Source organism: Grampus griseus (assembly GCF_964374135.1).
Source record: "Grampus griseus genome assembly, chromosome: 15".
Taxonomy (NCBI): Eukaryota; Metazoa; Chordata; class Mammalia; order Artiodactyla; family Delphinidae; genus Grampus; species Grampus griseus.
Window position 1 is genome coordinate 44,550,696 of NC_139009.1, and position 22,467 is coordinate 44,573,162.

The 22,467-nt window shown below is 34.8% G+C and overlaps 1 protein-coding gene across 2 annotated transcripts in view; it reads left to right on the top strand.

The window, feature by feature from the left end:
- ACYP2 (acylphosphatase 2) overlaps positions 1–22,467 on the top strand; it is a 175,327-nt gene that overhangs the window by 81,635 nt on the left and 71,225 nt on the right. The window contains exon 4 of one of the 2 annotated variants that reach the window (XM_082672872.1): positions 4,766–4,870. The exons of the other annotated variant lie outside the window; for it this stretch is intronic. Coding sequence (XP_082528998.1) covers positions 4,766–4,870 — 105 coding nt within the window. The remainder of the gene's footprint in view (positions 1–4,765; positions 4,871–22,467) is intronic. 2 annotated transcript variants of the gene reach the window in all.

Here is a 22,467-nt window from a genome sequence, read left to right on the forward strand (position 1 = left end):
TATGAGTTTTAGGACCAGCTTGTCCATTTCTGCAAAAAAGAAAGTTGGAATTTTAATAGGGATTTCACTGAAACTGTATATCAATTTGAGAGTATTGACATCTTAACAATATTGTCTTGGAATTCATAAACATGGGATTTCTTTTCATTGATTTAGTTAGGTCTTCTTTAATTTCTTTCAACAATGTTTTGTAGTTTTGCACTTCTTTTGTTAAATTTATTCCGAAGTATTTTATTCCTTTTGATTCTGTTGTTAATAGAATTGTCTTCTTAATTTTGTTTTCAGATTCTTTCATTGCCAAGTATATAGAAATACAGTTGATTTTTGGATTTGATCTTACATCCTGCAATCTTGCTGAACCCATTTATTTGTTCTGATAGTTTTTTAGTGGATTTCTTATTGTCTATATACAGGATCATGTCATCTGCAAACAGAGATAGTTTTACTTCTTCCTTTCCAATCTGGGTGCCTTTTATTTCTATTTCGTGCATAATTGCCCTGGCTAGACCCTCCAGTACAAGGTTGAATAGAAGTAGTGAGGGCAGACATCTTGTCTTGTTCCTGATCTTAGGGGGAAGTCTTTCACCATTAAGTATAATGTTGGCTGTGGGTTTCTTGTAAATGTCTTTCATAAGGTTGAGAAAGTTCCTTTTTATTCCTAGTTTGTTGAGTGGTTTTTAGTCATGAAAGGGTGCAATATTTTGTCAAATGTTTTCTTTGCATCTGTTGAACTGGTCAGATGGTTGGCTTTTCCTTCTTTCTATTAATATGTATTAATTTTTTTATATGTTGAACATAGAGTATTCTTCCAATACTTTTTTCTTCATAAAAGGGTAAAAGAATGATTTGTTTTACAAGTCATTATAAGTCTGAAAATTTTCATTTCAGTTATGGATTATATCTTGCCTGGACATAAGGTTCTTGGAATACAGTTCTGTTTTCTTTAAAGTCTGTATACATCTTTCAGGTTCCGATGTGGTATAAGAAAGATTCAGTGGCAGTCTGTTTATTTTACCTTTGTAAGTACTCTTTTCTTGCTCTCTATGACTTGATTTTTACTCTCAAAGTTCAAAAACTTCATCATAATTTGTCAATTGTGTGTTCCCCCCTCCCCCCCACCCACCCATTATAACTGCCTGGCATTTGGTGAACTCCTTCAATCTGAAAATTCAATAATTTCTTCAGCACAGAAATTTTCCTATGTGATCATTGCTTCGTTTCTCTTTTTCTGAATGTCCTAGTATTTGCATGTTAGACTTTCTGGATCTGTCTTACATGCCTCATATTTTTACCAATAATTTACATTTGTTTGTAATTTTTGCTTTATGATATGATAGTTCCTTTATTTCATTTTCCAGTTTTGGAAATTGGTTTGGTTTCCATTTTTTTAATTTAATTCCATTAAAAAAATTTTTTAATTTGGTTTCCATTTTTTTTCCCTCTTCTGGAATTTTAACCCCAGGTTTCATGTTTCTTTTAGCTCCTCCTCACCAAAATTTTTGTGGTTATTCTCTATGTGTAACATTCTCTGAAACATTCTTATTACCTTGTTATTGTTTCTTCCATTTACTTAGCATTTGTAGAAGGTGACTGTTCTGTCCATTCAGGTTTTCCTAGTTTGAACTGCTGCATAGTCCGTTAGATGTCTATGAAGTTTCTTTGCTTTCTTAGGTCAGGGGAGTGTGTTCTCCCAAACACCTGTAGAGGTGGTAGTGGGTGAAGTCTGTCGGGCCATAGTGGATATTGCCAATAACCTGCAGGAGCTGAGCTCAAAAACTGTGAGACAGCATCTGGGTGTAGAGAGGCTATTTTAGTCAAAGGCAAGATGAAGAACCAGAGGAAACTAGTCAGCGTTGAAGAGGTAACACCCAGTGAGAAGAAGACAGGCCATGTGAGGATCAGAAACCTGTTCTTGACAGGGAGGCCTGCTGTTTTTTATTGTCCTTGGTTTCTCACAAAACCTTTGTGTATCCTCTTATGATACCAGTTATGTATCTCCTCTTCCTACCCACTCCTACCATACACCCACGCTCCACCCCTTTCTTGAGGTGGCTTGAGTTGATTTCTCTTCCCAGACCAGGCAGCAGTCACACCACTGTGGCTGTGAGATGCTTTCGTCTTCACACAGGGCTCGGGAGATGGTGGAGATCCATCTCTTCAACATCCTTTCTGTAGTGACTTAGACTTACCTCACCAGCTATCTCCTTTAGTAATCTCTTCCAAACAATTCCATTCCTTTCCTAAATCCCTTTTCTGAAATTCTCCTTCAGTTCCTGAAGTTTAACTCTCTTCTTAGAGCCTTTTATCTGTACAGATTTACTAAAGTATCTCACGTAATTGGGTCAGGGATACTCCTCTGCAGCTAATTTTGCATCTTTCACGTGATACAGTCTTTTCTTTAGGGTTAAATATGTATCAGTAATTATGAGTAATGTGCTAATCAAACAGAAATTCCCTTTTCGAGTATATTTTCTAGATATTTATGGTTATATTCTCTTTTACTAATTCATGTATTTACTGTTCTAATTTACTTCTTTATACTTCCCAGATTTTTGTTAAGTTCCCTCTCCTTGAAGGTATTTGGCTTTTAAGTTTGGGACCTTGGGCTCAAGATGTCATTGTAACTTATTTGCTTGCAAATATTTTTCTTAAATATTTATGATGGATAACATTGTGAATTAGAGGCACATGTCATGAACTGCAATTTAGATCTGTTATTTATTGTCATTGCTGGCTATGCTTAGAGAATGACTTTGAATTCTTTTCCTATTCACTGAAAAAGTTTTTTTTTTCAAGTCTTGTGATGTTTCTAAAATGTTTATATCCCAAACATGTTATTATATGTTTTCATTTAATTAGGTTGTCTGTCACTTTCCTAAAGGTATAATTAGTAAATTCTATCTATATTGTTTTTGATTCAAAACTAATCTACTAAAAGGCACTTTGAAAACAGGATAATTTATCCTCCGTGCTTTGACAGACCTAAGACTTGTAGTTTTCACAAATGACATCCTTTATTTATATCAGGTGCCTATTAGTGTTATATAAATTCTCCATGATATTGGTGTCTCTTTGTTTCCTGAAACAGGTGTACCAATCCATTGAGTCCTTTTTGTGATCTTTTCCATAATTATAGAGTACGTGAAATTCACTTACTCCAAAATATAATTTGGAAATGCAAACTAAATGTTCCCCGGTAGGGGGTGCAATCTGTTTTAAACTCTTAATATGTGTAATAAAAGCTATAAACCATAGGGGGAACATTTGTAGGCTTTCTCCACGTTAACTCAGGTTATTTGAAAACCTTGTATATTTTATGATAGCCAATGTTTTCCTCAAGTTATAAAATTTGCATAATGTTAGGATAAATGCAGTAAACTTACTCTTATGGTTTTGGGCATTCTTTGGGCAGCGTTCTTCAGAGAAGCAGAATCAATAGTATGTGTATATAGTATATTAATATATATATATGCACACAATACACATACACACACCATATATTGATATCCATATGTATATATGGATATGGAAAGAGAGAAAGAGTTTTATTATTGTGGGAGCTGGCAAATCTGAAATGTGTAGGGCAGGCTGGCTGACTGGAAATATCTAAGTTACAGGCTGGAGACAGAATTCCTTCTCTCGGAAACTTTAGTCTTTTCTTTTAAGGCCTTTAACTAATCAGATGAGGCTCACCCACATTATGGAGGATAATCTGCTTTACTTAAAGTCAACTGATTATAAATGTTAATCAAATCTAAAAAATAACTTCACAGCAACATTTAATCTAGTGTTTAACCAAACAACTGAGCACCGTAGTCTAGCCATGTTGACACATAAAATTAATCATCACTGGCATCTTGCATACATTTTTGTCAGTGCAGGTATGAATCACGATTAAAGATAATGGTAGCTAGATTTTCTGGGGTAGCTTGGAGTCAATATTTAGTACAACTCTGCAGTAATAAAGATGCAAATGTACACTTTAGTACTCCAGAGTTGAGTGGGTGGAACATAAACCATAAACTGTCCTTTTTTTTAATTTAATTTTTATTTTATATTAGAGTATAGTTGATTTACAATATTGTATTAGTTTCAGGTGTACAGCAAAGTGATTCAGTTATGCACATATATATATGCATTCTTTTTTAGATTTTTTTTCCCATATAGGTTATTACATAATATTGAATAGAGTTCCCTGTGCTATGTAGTAGGTCCTTGTTGATTATAAACCATCCTTCTTATCAGTTTGGACTTTTTCCATAATATTTTTTTTGGTAATCTATAATGGTATTGCTCCAGTTTTCCCTCTGAAACTTAACTTTCAAGTTCTTTGCGTACATTCAATATTGGGCATTTTTGAACACATAATTAGAATAGTGGCCAAAGTGTGGATTAGAGGGAGAAGGTTAATGAACTTGCTATCCTGTGGAATTTCTGAAATCCTAAAATTGTTACCACACAGAATGTTCCAGGACCTCACACATACCCATAAAATGTATCTTCTGGGCTACGTTCCTCATTTGGTTTGTGTAAGCTTCCAGCACAGGGAGATGTCAAGCTTACTTTTTCCTTGACCTTGCATAATTCAGTTGGAGGTCTTCTAGTTGCATTCACCCTCTAGTTTTTTTTTGACTCTAAGTTTTTGTCTACTGTAGTTCAATTGACATAAAAAATATTTTTAGTTATTTTTTCCCCTGCAGTCCTAAAGTGGTTTCTCCCTCTGTCCATCTGTCTCCTTCCTCTCTTCTCTCTTTTTCTCTTTCAGTTCTGATCCTGATGTTAATAATATACTGGCCTTAATCTTGGACTTCTTATTTTCAACTTATGTGACAGTCTTCATCTATATTGTTTTTCCTAAGGTTACTACAAGGTACTTTTAAAATCCTATAATGTTGAATGAAAGTGTAGTGTGTGTGTGTGTGTGTGTGTGTGTGTGTCTTTTTAATTGTTGGAGTTTAATCTCTAGATGACTTTCCATTAGTTTGGCATCATGTGACCCCCCCAGGGTTGGGCAGGAGATTAGTTTTTGTCCAGAATAGCAGGATACAACAGAAATGATTTTCTTAGCTCCAAAGCCTTCTTTGCTGCAGAAGCACAAATTGAAATAGTGGCTTAGTGATTGACTTAACTCATTAGATAGCCTGCTGATAAGAATTTATGTTTAGACTTCAGAGGGAAAGGAGAGGTTTTGTTTTGTTTTTTTTTTTGTTTTTTGTTTTTTTCAGGGCTTGCTATAGGTCCCAGTTACAGAGAACAGTAAAAAGAAAAAATGTGACTTTCATATAGTATTGAGCAATATTCCGTGTCATAAATCAAATTTTATAGAATTAGTCATTTGTCAGATTGTGTCCTTACACCCTATTGTGTGACTGTGTATGTGATTAGCTTTTACTTTGATTTCTCCATTATTAAAGAAAAATATTGAGGAAATTACAAAAACAAGTTTTGGGTTTTATTTATTAATTTTTTTGGCAAGCTCAGCTTTTTTAAGCTGTTTATTTTTGCAGATGTATTTCATAAGTTCTTAAGAATGAAGCTAGGAATGTTTGTTGGCTTCCAGGTTAGTACCACCCAGAAATTTTTTAAAAATCTGTTTTCTTAAAATATATTTTTTGTGGGGGACATAGGGGATCTTTTCATTTTTATGAACTAGTAGATTTGAGAAAATATATTTAAATGATGCATTTTAAACACTACTTTTGAATATACTTCTTATTTTCATTCCATATTGGCTTTTTGACTTCTTTGGGGTATTCATTATTTCATAGTTAATGATTTTTATGGAAAGGAGGTGAAAGTTACTCATGTTTTTATTTTCTCTGGAATATTTGAATGTACTGTTCGTGTCATTTTAGAATTGTTTCTTATCATCCAGAGAGCCTCCTACAGAGGTCAGTCTCCAAGGTTATTGATAATTGCTAGTAGATTGTGACTATTTGATCCATCAACAACTATACACTTCTTGTAGAGTATTTCTTATACAGTTAAAATAACTATATCAAGACATTGTTCTGAAGCACTTTGTTTGAACCAGACTGGAGTAAGCAGAGTTGAGAAAATGACCTTCATTTGGCAAACGTTTATTAAGCCTCCCAGTTGTGACAGGCTTTGACGCCATCCTGTCTCTACAGAAACTGACAGTTTAGACAAAAATGAAAGCAATTATATTCAGTATAGTGACTGTTATAGTATAGAGACTTTTCCTGAGGGTGTCCATTTCTGGCCATCTCCAGATGGCCTGCCACTTTGAGCTTTGAAGTTGGGGAACAAAGCAGAAGCAACAATGCAGAGCAGCTTACTTTGAAATAAAAAAAGTAAAATCTAAGCTGCTGTTGAGAAACATGGTGCTATGCCCTCTTTCTCTTAAATCCTAGATAAAATTAATATACATTATGAAGCAGAGTTCCTCAAGTTGAGAGATGTATCCCACCCTCTTGAAGAAAAATAAAATAAAATAGAATCCCTGTGAACTTCCAGTACTGACTGAAATTGTTATTATAATATTACTTAAATTACTCGTTTTACTAATTACTTATGTTAATTAGTATTCACAAACATAAAACTACATATTTTATGCTTATAACTTATTCTAAATAAAACCAAGACAAATGTACAAATTAAATAAGACTACAAAATCATTATAATTCAAATGAACATTACAATTCAATTTAAATCAACATGGATTTAATGGGATGGGTGACACTGATTTGCTGAAATAGCATTGATTTGGAGAATTATAGCAGAAAGATGTCACTCCAAGTCTAGTGTTGTGGTTCATCTGTTTTCTGTGTTTGGATTTTGATAATACTTACTCAGCCAATGCCTGTTTACATAAGTATGTTATTCAAACAATATTAATAACTTTACGTCTCTGATTGGAACTTGGGCAAATCAAACCTCAGTGAATAGTCTTGAAACAGCACATTAAAGACATATCACTTGGCAACTCTGTAAAGCTTTATTACTGATACTTGGAGAAAAAGTTAGCCTAATTGATGTCTTCATTAAATAGGTATCCAGTGCAACTATTGCTAGGATCAGGGATAGAAAAACTCTTTTTGGAAAATTTAGACCATACTTATTTCCAATAAATTGATATGAGCTGGCACAGTCAAAGATGATATTGGGCTCTCCCACTACTTTGTTTATATAGAGCCTTCCAGTCAGCTATCCCTAATGTTAATCAATGAACTCAGTTGCACATACAAACTACTGCATAAAAATCTTACAGCAATACACAGTTGCACGGGGTCATCCAAAAGATGCATACTATCTTTAAATTTCTTTTTAAAAGATGGTCGTCACCTAGAGGGGTGGGATAGGGAGGGTGGGAGGGAGGGAGATGCAAGAGGGAGGACATATGGGGATATATATATATATATAGCTGATTCACTTTGTTATAAATCAGAAACTAACACACCATTGCAGAGCAATTATACTCCAATAAAGATGTTAAAAAAAAGATGGTCGTAAAAATTAAAACAAATTTTTTTTAAAACATCGCCAAGAATTTGAAGACCTTTAATAATATATTCATAGATGTGAGCTTGAGAAATACTGCTATAGAGTACTCAGCAGTTCCTGATGGTGAAAAAAAAGACTTTCACATCCTGATTTCTATCTGTTTAACTAAGTTGGTAAATAGTTTCTCTATTCTAGATCCATATTAAAGTATAGTATTACAATGATATTTAAATCTGATGTCCAGGACCTGACGTGAAATACAAAGAATTTAGGTATGTCCTAGGTTTTGAGACAAACCTAACTACTGTTAGCCCTTGTTCTGTGGAGGCTATGAGCATCCTGATCTACTTCGCTGGGGTGAAAGACTATGAAGAACAGCTTTGATGTCTTCTATAACCAGACCTGGCTATGGGCAGTTTTGTTATTTCTATGTTTGAGTGTAGAATTTTTATTTTACTTTGAGGACTATGATGTTCAATTTTCAGGTATTACTGGTTATATTTAATTCCTAAATATTATAATTGATTTACTTACTAAAGAATAAATTTAACTCTAGTCTCACCAGCTTTTTTCCCTACCCTTTCTGGGTTTCAGATATCTAAATGACATCTACCATTTCTCTATGTATTGTATTACAGTGCTCTCTTTCTTCTCAACTTTAAAACTCATTATTTCCATCTCTACTTGATCAGAAAGGTAGGATAATCAGAGCTTGAAAATTTACTCAGAGCAAACCTGTATCTCTCATGATGCCAGGAATTCTGCTTTATTCCTTTTTTTTCTCTCATTTATTTTTAGCTAATTTATATCTGGCAGGATTTTAATCAGGGGCATAACGTGTTTACATTTGATAAGGGAATGATTGTAAGCTCCACCTACTGCCTGCTTTAGCGCTTGGCACATAGTAGGTACTCATTGTAGGTGAATGAAGGAATAAACAAAGGAAATGAATGAATTTGGTGTAGTGGTAGGGGTGATGGTGTGGCTGTATTAGATTTTTAGCAGGGCACATTTTAGATTGTTTTTCCATTTGAAGCTGGAGGCTTTGTCTTAACTGATTTTCATACTGCCTGAGCTTTTACTTATTTTTGGAGATGCAGGAACCTTTTGGAAAATTTGTTAATTTCTCTGGCTAATGACACTTAGGGTGAGCATGATCTTTGGATAACCATAGTGGATGGATTGCCTTTCACATTATAGGAAACAGTTGCCATAGATTACATATCAAACTGCACATAGAATTTCTACTTTGTTTCGCTTTTTAATTTTAGTTTGAGTTCATCTGTCATCCTGGAGCCTTAGATGTTATCTCCTTTTCCCTGAACTGCTGACTGAATGCATTTCTCTGTGCTTTACTGGGGCTGGAATAACCCAGTTATGATCATGCTAATAGTGGCCTGTCATGTAGGCCTTTACTCTCTACTTCCCTACTCCCAGAATCAAAATAGGAGTGAAAACACAAGAAGAGTACAAAGAAAATGGCTTTATTTCTGACACTGCACACACAGCTTATTTTATATGACCTTGGTGATAAGTATGAAAATGAGGACCGCAACTGCATTCTTCATTAGTCAATTCACCAATTGGGTTAGCAGATTTCCTTTTAAAAAGTAGTTGTGGGGCTTCCCTGGTGGCGCAGTGATTGAGAGTCCGCCTGCCGATGCAGGGGACACGGGTTCGTGCCCGGGTCTGGGAGGAATCCACGTGCCGTGGAGCGGCTGGGCCCGTGAGCCATGGCCGCTGGGCCTGTGCGTCCGGAGCCTGTGCGTCCGGAGCCTGTGCTCCGCGGCGGGAGAGGCCGCGGCGGGGAGAGGCCCGCGTAGCGCAAAAAAAAAAAAAAGTAGTTGTGTAGTTTGTAGCTGCACAGTAGCCAGATGCATTTGATAAATCAAGTTCATTTTGTTTTGACTAAAAGACTAAATATATTCCTGTACAAAAATATTAAAAAACTTTATGTACAGAAGAAAATTTGTCACCTATAATCCTACCACCTAGAAATAACCACATTTTAATAGAAGCTACCTTTTTTTTTTTTGATGTGGACCATTTTTAAAGTCTTTCTTGAATTTGTTACAATATTGCTTCTGTTTTGTTTTTTTGGCTGTGAGGCATGTGGGATGTTAGCTCCCTGGTCAGGGATCGAACCCACACCCCCTGCATTAGAAGGTAAAGTCTCAACCACTGGATGGCCAGGGAAGTCTCAAAGCTACCTTTTTTTTTTTTTAATGTCTTGGCTATTTTCACCACAAGAATTTTAAAATATATCCTTTTTTTAAAACTTTTTCTAAACGTAAATTTATTTATTATAGATTTACTTTTAGAAAAATTAGAAGATACAGATCAAATAAAAAGAATACCCATTATAATACCATCTAGAGATAACTGCTATTAAGATTTTGTTATATATTCTTCCAGACTTTCAATTACATAATAAAATATGTAAATTTATGACTAGGTACATAATTTTTTATAAAAAGGAAGCACACCATACATACTTAGGTATAATTTTTTTTGCAAATATCTTTCCATGTCAGTAAATATATATATCCCCATGATCATTACTTTTGGCTATATGACATGCCATTTTTTTGATGTATAAAATAAATATATTTAGCAAAGTTCATGATGATTAAAAATTAGGCCATTAAAAAATTCCTTGATAATTGTTTATGGCAGAGTTTGTGCCATACATAATTCTTACATCTTTATGAATCCAATCTGTCAGTCTCATTATGGTTTCTGCTTTTGGGATCATGCTTAGGAATTCCTTACCAATACAAATATTTTAAAATTATTCAGCTCTGTGTTCTTCTAGTACTTTGGTGTTTTCTATTTTAAAACTAAAAACTTCAACCAATATAAAATTTATCTTACATATTACGGGACAGGAATCTACTTTATTTTTTTTCTAAAATGCTTAAATAATCTATCCCTCTGCTAATTTAAACAATGGATCTGTTCCTAGGCTTTAAAGTTTTGTTTCATTGATCAATTTCCATTCCTGTGCAAGATCCATACTATTTTAATTATTTTTTTAAATCCTATTTTTTTTCCACACACACACACACACACACACACACACACACTGTATTTTATTTTTACAAGAGATAAATAAACTGACACCAAGCATTGTAAATGGATGACCATAACAAAAGCAACAATGACTGCAATTACCAAACACAAAACACACTCATACTATGTCATAATATTGACATTCAGTCCAGTAATCCTCCACTGTAACAGCTCCTTTACTTTGCAGTGAAAATTGATTTGTATATTTTTTGCCTCTGAGTCCTTGTGGGATGTTTTTTTTAATTCAAACAGAAAGTCACAAAAATTATAATCATCCTCATCAGTTCACTCAGTCCCATGTAATTAATTATTTTTTTCATCTTGATCTTTTGTTAGCATTTTATGAATTCATCAGTTTTCCATTAGACTTCTGAAAATGCTTATTCATTCAGTTCAGCAGTATAGTCAGTTACCAGAAACCTGTACTTGTCAGAGTCTTTTCCATGAATTACTTGAAGATGAAACCCTTTTATAGGAACATTTTTGCAAAAGCATCAGAGTACACCCAGAACTGTCTGTAAATGACAAAAGACTTAAAAATGACCACAGTTAAAGATTTGATGAAAGTTCATAATAATGCAATTGACAAGGAAATTTAGTTATTTCTGAGATATACATTTTTAAGTAATAACTAGAATTATGACTTATAACATTATACCAGAACATATAAGATTTTTAGAAATTTCATGTAATGTCAGAAACATTTATATTAACATATTTCCATACAAATAACCCAAAGAAAGTTTAGTATTAGTTGTTTTTATTGTTTGTTTGTTTGTTTATACTGCAGGTTCTTATTAGTCATCAATTTTACACACATCAGTGTATACATGTCAATCCCAATTGCCCAATTCAGCACACCACCATCCCCACCCCACAGCAGTTTTCCCCCTTGGTGTCCATACGTTTGTTCTCTACATCTGTGTCTCAACTTCTGCCCTGCAAACCAGTTCATCTGTACCATTTTTCTAGGTTCCACATACATGTGTTAATATACGATATTTGTTTTTCTCTTTCTGACTTACTTCACTCTGTATGACAGTCTCTAGATCCATCCATGTCTCAACAAATGACTCAATTTCGTTCCTTTTTATGGCTGAGTAATATTCCATTGTATATATGTACCACATCTTCTTTATCCGTTTGTCTGTCAATGGGCATTTAGGTTGCTTCCATGACCTGGCTATTGTAAATAGTGCTGCAATGAACTTTGGGGTGCATGTGTCTTTTTGAATTATGGTTTTCTCTGGGTATATGCCCAGTAGTGGGATTACTGGATCATATGGTAATTCTATTTTTAGTATTTTAAGGACCCTCCATACTGTTCTCCATAGTGGCTGTATCACTTTATGTTCCCACCAACAGTGCAAGAGGGTTCCCTTTTCTCCACACCCTCTCCAGCATTTGTTGCTTGTAGATTTTCTGATGGTATCCATTCTAACTGGTGTGAGGTGATACCTCATTGTAGTTTTGATTGGCATTTCTCTAATAATTAGTGATGTTGAGCAACTTTTCATGTGCTTCTTGGCCATCTGTATGTCTTTTTTGGAGAAATGTCTATTTAGGTCTTCTGCCCATTTTTTGATTGGGTTGTTTGTTTTCTTAATATTGAGCTGCATGAGCTGTTTATATATTTTGGAGATTAATCCTTTGTCCGTGGATTCGTTTGCAAATATTTTCTCCCATTCTGAGGGTTGTCTTTTCGTCTTGCTTATGGTTTCCTTTGCTGTGCAAAAGCTTTGAAGTTTCATTAGGTCCCATTTGTTAATTTTTGTTTTTATTTCCATTACTCTAGGAGGTGGATCAAAAAAGATCTTGCTGTGATTTATGTCAAAGAGTGTTCCTCCCATGTTTTCCTTGAAGAGTTTTACTGGTCTTACATTAAGGCTTCTAATCGACTTTGAGTTTATTTTTGCATATGGTATTAGGGAGTGTTCTAATTTCATTCTTTTACGTGTAGCTGTCCAGTTTTCCCAGCCCCACTTATTGAAGAGACTGTCTTTTCTCCATTGTACATCCTTGCCCCCTTTGTCATAGGTTAGTTGACCATAGGTGTGTGGGTTTATCTCTGGGCTTTCTGTCTTGTTCCATAGATCTATGTTTCTGTTTTTGTGCCAGTACCATATTTTCTTGATGACTGTAGCTTTGTAGTATAGTCTGAAGTCAGGGAGTCTGATTCCTCCATCTCCGTATTTTTCCCTCAAGACTGCTTTGGCTATTCGGGGTCTTTTGTGTCTCCATACAAATTTTAAGAATTTGTTCTAGTTCTGTAAAAAATGCCATTGGTAATTTGATAGGGATTGCCCTGAATCTGTAGATTGCTTTGGGTAGTATAGTCATTTTCACAGTTTTGATTCTTCCAATCCAAGAACATGGTATATCTCTCCATCTGTTTGTGTTACCTTTGATTTCTTTCATCAGTGTCTGATAGTTTTCTGCATACAGGTCTTTTCTCTCCCTAGGTAGGTTTATTCCTAGGTATTTTATTCTTTTTGTTGCAATGGTAAATGGGAGTGTATCCATAATTTCTCTTTCAGATTTTTCATCATTAGTGTATAGGAATGCAAGAGATTTCTGTGCATTAATTTTGTATCCTGCAACTTTACCAAATTCATTGATTAGCTCTAGTAGTTTTCTGGTGGCATTTTTAGGATTCTCTATATATAGTATCAAGGCATCTGCAAACAGTGACAGTTTTACTTCTTTTCCAATTTGTATTTCTTTTCCTTCTCTGATTGCTGTGGCTATGACTTCCAAAACTATGTTGAATAATAGTGGTGAGAGTGGACATCCTTGTCTCATTCCTGATCTTAGAGGAAATGCTTTCAGTTTTTCACCATTGAGAATGATGTTTGCTGTGGATTTGTCATATTTGGCCTTTTATGTTGAGGTAGGTTCCCTCTATGCCCACTTTCTGGAGAGTTTTTGTCATAAATGGGTGTTGAATTTTGTCAAAAGCTTTTTTTGCATCTGTTGAGATGATCATATGGTTTTTCTTCTTCAATTTGTTAATATGATGTATCACATTGAATGATTTGCATATATTGAAGAATCCTTGCATCCCTGGGATAAATCCCACTTGATCATGGTGTATGATCCTTTTAATGTGTTGTTGCATTCTGTTTGCTAGTATTTTGTTGAGGATTTTTGCATCTATATTCATCAATGATATTGGTCTGTAATTTTCTTTTTTTGTAGTATCTTTGTCTGGTTTTGGTATCAGGGTGATGGTGGCATCATGGAATGAGTTTGGGAGTGTTCCTTCCTCTGCACGTTTTTGGAAGAGTTTAAAAAGGATGGGTGTTAGCTCTTCTCTAAATATTTGATAGAATACACCTGTGAAGCCATCTGGTCCTGGACTTCTGTTTGTTGGAAGATTTTTAATCACAGTTTCAATTTCATTACTTGTGATTGGTCTGTTCATATTTTCTATTTCTTCCTGGTTCAGTCTTGGAAGGTTACACCTTTCTAAGAATCTGTCCATTTCTTCCAGGTTGTCCATTTCATTGGCATAGAGATGCTTGTAGTAGTCTCTTAGGATGCTTTGTATTTCTGCGGTGTCTGTTGTAACTTCTCCTTTTTCATTTCTAATTTTATTTGAGTCCTCTCCCTCTTGATGATTCTGGCTAATGGTTTATCAATTTTGTTTATCTTCTCAAAGAAACAGCTTTCAGTTTTATTGATATTTGCTATTGTTTTCTTTGTTTCTATTTCATTTATTTCTGCTCTGATCTTTATGATTTCTTTCCTTCTGCTAACTGTGGGTTTTGTTTGTTCTTTCTCTAGTCCCTTTAGGTGTAAGGTTAGATTGTTTATTTGAGATTTTTCTTGTTTCTTGAGGTAGGCTCATATAGCTATAAACTTCCCTCTTAGAACTGCTTTTGCTGCATCCCATAGGTTTTGGATCGTTGTGTTTGCATTGTCATTTGTGTCTAGGTATTTTTTGAATTCCTCTTTGATTTCTTCAGTGATCTCTTGGTTATTTAGTAATGTATTGTTTAGCCTCCATGTGTTTGTGTTTTTTACGTTTTTTTCCCTGTAATTCACTTCTAATCTTGTAGCGTTGTGGTCAGAAAAGATGCTTGATATGATTTCAATTTTCTTAAATTTACTGAGGCTTGATTTGTGACCCAAGATGTGATCTATCCTGGAGAATGTTCCGTGTGGACTTGAGAAGAAAGTGTAATCTGCTCTTTTTGGATGGAATGTCCTGTAAACATCAATTAAATCTATCTGGTCTATTGTGTAATTTAAAGCTTCTGTTTCCTTAATTATTTTCATTTTGGATGATCTGTCCATTCATGTAAGTGAGGTGTTAAAGTCCCCAACTATTATTGTGTTACTGTCGATTTCCTCTTTTTTAGCCGTTAGCAATTGCCTTATGCATTGAGGTTCTCCTATGTTGGGTGCATATATATTTATAATTGTTATATCTTCTTCTTGGATTGATCCCTTGTTCATTATGCAGTGTCCTTCCTTGTCTCTTGTAACATTCTTTATTTTAAAGTTTATTTTATCTGATATGAGTATAGCTACTCCAGCTTTCTTTTGATTTCCATTTGCATGGAATATCTTTTTCCATGCCCTCACTTTCAGTCTGTATGTGTCCCTAGGTCTGAAGTGGGTCTCTTGTAGACAGCATATATATGGGTCTTGTTTTTGTATCCATTCAGCAAGTCTGTGTCTTTTGGTTGGAGCATTTAATCCATTCACGTTTAAGGTAATTATTGATATGAATGTTCCTCTGACCATTTTCTTAATTGTTTTGGGTTTGTTTTTGTAGGTCCTTTTCTTCTCTTGTGTTTCCCACTTAGAGAAGTTCCTTTAGCATTTGTTGTAGAGCTGGTTTGGTGGTGCTGAATTCTCTTAGCTTTTGCTTGTCTGTAAAGCTTTTAATTTCTCCATCTAATCTGAATGAGATCCTTGCCAGGTAGAGTAATCTTGGTTGTAGTTTCTTCCCTTTCATTACTTTAAGTATATCATGCTACTCCCTTCTGGCTTGTAGAGTTTCTGCTGAGAAATCAGCTGTTAACCTTATGGGAGTTCCCTTGTATGTTATTTGTCATTTTCCCCTTGCTGTTTTCAATAATTTTTCCTTGTCTTTAATTTTTGCCAGTTTGATTACTATATGTCTCAGCGTGTTTCTCCTTGGGTTTATCCTGTATGGGACTCTCTGTGCTTCCTGGACTTGGGTGGCTATTTCCTTTCCCATGTTAGGAAATTTTTCGACTTTCTCTCTCTCTTCTCCTTCTGGGACCCCTATAATGGGAATGTTGTTGCATTTAATGTTGTCCCAGAGGTCTCTTAGGCTGTCTTCATTTCTTTTCATTCTTTTTTCTTTAGTCTGTTCCACAGCAGTGAATTCCACCATTCTGTCTTCCAGGTCACTTATTCGTTCTTCTGCCTCAGTTATTCTGGTATTGATTCCTTCTAGTGCATTTTTCATTTCAGTTATTGTATTGTTCATCTCTGTTTGTTTGTTATTTAATTATTCTAAGTCTTTGTTAAACATTTCTTGCATCTTCTCGATCTTTGCCTCCATTCCTTTTCCGAGGTCCTGGATCATCTTATCATTATTCTGAATTCTATTTCTGGAAGGTTGCCTATCTCCACTTCATTTAGTTGTTTTTCTGGGGTTTTATCTTGTTCCTTCATCCAGTATATAGCCCTCTGCCTTTTCATCTTGTCTATCTTTCTATGAATGTGGGTTTTATTCCACAGGCTGAAGGATTATATTTCTTCTTGCTTCTGCTGTCTGCCCTCTGGTCTATTTTAATTTTTGAGTGTCTTTAGTATGTGTCAGTTGATGTCTGCTTGAGCAAAACCTCTTAAAGTTTTTTGGCTAGTGTAACAGCTGGTCATCTTCCAGATAAATATGAGAATAATCTGTCAAGTTGCAAACATTTTTTGCAACTTGAATTTTTTATTAAAATTATGTTAAATGTAAAGATTAATTTGGGGAGATTGACATATTTATAATATCTTCTCATCAAATAATATATAGTATGTTGTCTGTAGTTAACAGTACTGTATTTTATAATTGAACGTTGCTGAGAGAGTAATCTTAAATGTTCTTACCACACACACAAAATGGTAACAATATGAGGTGATGGATGTGTTAACTAACTTTATTGTGGTAATCATTGCACAATATATACATATACCAAATCATCATGTTGTATACCTTAAACTTACACAATGTTGTATGTCAATTATTTCTCAATAAATCTGGCAAAACATAAAATATATCTATTTATCTTATTATTTTTACTTCCTAATTATATTTTTAATTTTATTCATATAGCTTTAGCACATTTTTGTTAAGATGATTTCAAAATACTTTATCCTTTGTTGCAATTGTGAGAGCTTTTTCTCTTATTTTCTGATTATTGCTAGTGCAGATATATATGAATTGATTACATTTGTTTTAGCTTATTTTTAAAATTATTTATTCTACTAGATTTTTATTTTATTTTCCTGGGTTTTCCATTATTTAGATCTTATTTTCCTTTCTTGAACCATTGCATAGGTTCAAACCTACTCTAGAAAAGTGTTGAAAATTTTGATGATAGCAGTGCTTTCTTGACTTTTTCCTGACTTCAAAGGAAGGCTCCAGGTTATCACTATCCAATAGAACTTTCTGTAACTCTGTGATAATTCTCCAATTGATCAATACATGTGGCCATTGAGCACTTAAAATGTTGCTAATGATATTGAAAAACTGTATTTTAATTTAATATAATTTTAATTAATTTAAATATAAACAGCCAGCAGGCTTTAGTAGGGCCAATAGAGGCTACTGTACTGGACAGCACAACTCTAGGTTTTCATTGTTAATTATGTTGAGTGTTTATTTCAGATGGGTTTTTAACTTGTTAAAGCCAGCTTAGAGTAAAGATGATGGGGTAAAAGTGAGATTATCATGTATAATAGATAATTGCCAAACACAAGCCTTTAGCAGATGTGAAAGAGAGTAGAGGATTGAATGATAGGTGGAGTGAGATGAGGGTTGAAGCAAAGCTTGTTTTCCATATGTTGATTTTGTTATTAACATAAGTGTGGTCCCAAATCCAACCCTTTACTACCCTCCAAAATATGTACTTTCTTCTATTTTCATTATTTCTATTAATATTGTCACCACGATCTTAGCCCAAAACCTTGTTATAACTTTTTTGATTTTTCTCTCTTCCTTGTGCCCTAAAACTCAAATATTCCTTCACCCCACCTCCATTTCCACGAGCCTACATCTTACCCATTCTTCAAGGTCTTCACAAGTGTACCTTCTGTATGAAATAACCCTTTCTTGATCTCATAAATTAAAAGTAGTTTTGGGCTTCTCTGGTGGTACCGTGGTTAAGAATACACCTGCCAATGCAGGGGACACAGGTTCGAGACCTGGTCCGGGAAGATCCCACGTGCCATGGAGCAACTAAGCCCATGCGCCACAACTACTGAGCCTGCGCTCCACAACTACTGAAGCCTGCACACCTAGAGCCTATGCTCCACAAGAGGAGCCACTGCAATGGGAAGACTGCACGCCGCAACTAAGAGTTGCCCCCACTCGCCACAACTAGAGAAAGCTCACACGCAGCAACGAAGAGCCAGTGCAGCCAAAAATAAATATAAATAAATAAATTTATTTTAAAAAAAGTCGTTTTGTCTTCCTTGAAACTAGGATTTAATTTGTGCTTCCTTTTTATAGTGCTTAGTCCTGCACATTTCCTTATAGCTTTTAATGAACATATCTATGTCTATTGTATTGATATATTTTACAATTGATATTGTAAATATTATAGTACATATCCATTGTAAGCTCTTTGAGGAAATAATCCTTGACTGATTTACCTTTCTGTCCTGAAGGGTCCCTCTGCTGCTATGTTGCATAGCTATACATGCAGTCAGTAAATATTTATTAAATGAGTCACATCCAACTTGTATTAATCGTATGTTTTGTATGTCTTTTCTTCAATTGATAACTTTTGTAGAGCAAGGCTCATATGTATTTATTTTTGTAGTCTGCATACTAGCACAATGCTAAGCTTTGAATAATTGATAATTATTTAAAATCTTATTTATAAAAATAGTGTTAAGACATATCACTTAGAATTGCTGTTTGGCTGTATGTAATGGAAATCCAATTAGAGTAGCTTAATCAAACAGTTATTTTTCTCAAATAATAAGAAAGCTAGAGGTAGACAGTCTAGGACTGGTACAGTGGTGTCATGATATCATCAATGCCCCAGATTTTTTCTGTCCTTACATTATAGCTCTTTTCTTTGTGGTCATAGTAAGGCTCTTCCACCTCCAAGCATCATATTCATGTTTCTGTCCCTTTCTATCAGGAAAACAGTAACTTTTCTGGAGGTTTCTACAAATAGACTCCTGCTCATTTTAGTCAGAATGTGGGTCACATGGGCATTTTTCCACCTGCCAGGGGATTTTGGAAGGTGAGTATTTTTAAATAGGTACATTGCCATACAAGCAAAATTTGTATTCTTTTCATAAGGAAGAAAAGGAGAATGTATCTTGGATGGGTATGTATCTTGGATATGGAATTTACACGTAAAACCACTATAATCTACAAAGGGGTGATAAGATACATGTGACAGGTTCAACAATTCGAGACAATTATATGATAAATTACATATACACAGACAATAAATGCTTTCAAAGGTTAGAGGTAGAAGAGCTCCCTGGAAAATGGAGTTGACTAGGAAATCTTCAATGTAAGAGGTGGGAGTAGAACAGAGCCTTAAAAGATGGGTCAAATATTATACAGAGGTACTGGATGCCTATTTTGCAAGTGAGGAGTTACATGTTTAAAGTGTGTTTTTGAATTACTAAACCAGCTTAGCAATAATGCACTCATATCATAGGGCAATCGAAAATAAGTTGGGACAACGTAATGGAGGATTATGTATGCCACCATGAAGAGTTTGGATTTGAGATTTGTTCAGATCAACAGATCTATTGGAGATTTCTTTTTTTTTTTTTTACATCTTTATTGGGGTATAATTGTTTTACAGTGGTGTGTTAGTTTCTGCTTTATAACAAAGTGAATCAGTTATACATATACATATGTTCCCATATCTCTTCCCTCTTGCGTCTCCCTCCCTCCCACCCTCCCTATCCCACCCCTCCAGGCGGTCACAAAGCACCGAGCCGATATCCCTGTGCCATGTGGCTGCTTCCCACTAGCTATCTACCTTACGTTTGGTAGTGTATATGTGTCCATGCCTCTCTCTTGCTTTGTCACAGCTCACCCTTCCGGAGATTTCTGAAAAGAGGAATAATAAGGGAAAGTAGAATAGAAATGGTAACATGTTAGAGTTTAAAAGACTAATTCACAGATTAGTTCATTAAAATTAATATCAAATGCTGTACCTCCTATCCAGTAGTTAAGATAGTTCATAGCATTTTTCACCAAAGCAGCTGGTCCTAAGGGGTCTCCAACACCTAAAATGGATATTTAATACTATTTCACTTGAAGCCCCGAATGTAGAACAGTGGCACTCTAGAATTCAAATTTTCTATTCAACTTATTTTTTTTATATTGCCAAGTAGTTCTTTGTTTCTGTTATCACCACAGGGATTAGAAATATTATGTCAGAATATTTTATCATATTAATACCCAAGTGTAATCTTTCTTAATTAAATCATTTCTCTAAACTTGCACTGAATAATTAATAAAATGATGATTGAAAACAGATTGGTGCTCCTTTGACTAAGTGTACTTTTTGTTGTCTGTTTTCTCAACCAAGAATTTTAAGTCTGTTGAAAATGCTTAAACTTCAAAGCACTTACGTTGAGCCAATGTTTTATTTTCCTTTTAAAATCAATCTTAATACATTTTGCAAAGTTTTTTTTTAAGATAATTGAGGTGTGTTAGAGCTTTCCCCAGATATACTTACGGATTTTTTAAATGACAGATATTTATTCTAAGAAATGACAGGTATTTATTTAACTGTAAATCTCACTAAATAGTATGGATTTCTTACCTTCTACTTTAATAATGATACCAATTACATTTGATGGTTTGACATAGCAGTTTGAGTAAATAGACTGATTTAATTGAAACGTGTAAAACATGCTTGAAATTATTTCCTATATAATTTTAAATGAACATCTGAAGCCTGAATTACCTCATTTATTTTGTAATTGGAATACCAGAAATTTCCACCTTCATTAGTGCTTCATCTGTCTCCTCCTTAATTACCATAAGATCTTTACTTTTAGAGTCCCATTAATATGAATTTAACTCCATGTAGAAATACAGATATAATGCAATTACACCCAACTAGTTAAAATTTCAGCGTTCATTGTTGGGTACTTTTTGACTATTGTTCAGCTCCCATAATTATATATGACTAAATTATCAGCTCCCTGCTTTATTAGTTGAAAAATAATAGCATGTAACACCAATCGAGAGATTCTCGTGGTTAGTGGCCATTGCAAATTTTAAGTAAAATGCCTGATATGAAGCACTTTCTTTTTTACAAACCTGGTTGGTACTTCAAATAATCACAAAATGGAATGACCATAGAAGCCAAGGCTAACATTTGTTGAGGGCCTGGCCACACATGTGCTTGGTACTCATGTCACATATTCTTTCACAGCAAACCTGTCAGTCAGTAAACACATATATATTGAGCACTTGTTATATGCCAGATATTGCAAGATGTATTGTCCTATTTTTGTTGAATGAAGAAACAGGCTCAGAAAAGTTAAGTGACTAGATCTAATCTCACAGCTAGGAAAGGGCAGAGCTAGGATTTGACTCGAGGTCTGATTTCAGAGATCATACGATTATCATCATTGGGTTCTTCATGTTTGGAAGAGTGGAAATATGAGAAAAGACAGAATTTACAAACTGATTTCCCTAATATGTGTTGGTGTGCGATTCCTAATAATCATTTGCTGTATGACCCAGATATCACCTGGAATTGTCTCAGCATTTAGATATCTGTGTATAATTAGCTTAGACCCCGGTGGTTTTATAGCCTTTGGAAGCCTGAAACTCTCCCCACAATTTCTAATTCCCAGGTCTTACACTCTTATGGTCCCCCTCCTGTGTTTGTCTGGTGGCCACCTCGATTTGCCATGTCAGTCGACATTTGCATGTCAATCTGGGTGTAAAGCTCCATCCTTTCACGTTTTTATAGCACATGCCTTCACCAAGCATTTTATGAGTATTGGGAAGGATCCCCTTACAAACCAAAAAGTCTTCCACCATCCCTTCCCTCTCAGCCTTGCCCCTTAATTGCAATGCCTTGCCTCTCTACCCAAATTCTTCTCCTTCTGTTTTGCAAAATAAGTTTACCTTTCCTTTGAAGCCAGGATATTCCAGGTCCCTGACAACTTTGGGAGTCACATCTCTACCCCCAAGTTGGAGTGTCAGTGTGTGCCTTCCTTGTTTCTATCTCATTAAAAGCAAAAATCGTGAGATTCTCTTGGAAAACAGCAAAATTTGGAATTAGTCTCATCAGTCTGACAGCCCTCATTTAGCTCAGTTTTAATTTGAATTTCATGGAATTTTCAACATCAACAATTTTGTTCAACTAACCTTAAATGGTGAGAACTGAAAACATCTAATACAAGAAAGAGCTACTCTTCTTAGATTAGAAATAAAATACTTTACATAACTAAGAAAAAGCCTATCTTTAGATTTTTACTTACTTCCTACCTCTTTCCAAAAATGTGATTTACAAAAATTACAGAATATATTTGGATGTAAGCTTTTTCTGTACTTTTTTACAGACCACTTTTTCTATTAGCTATTCAGAGTGAATTTCAGGAGTTTGAGAGCTTGGTTTGTTTATGAGCCCAGAATATAGAGGCTGGTATAAATTTAAATAGACTGAAGCACTTGGTTCTACAACACTGTGTTAGAAGTTGTTGAAGAACTGCTTTCTACTTCCGGATAAGCCCAGA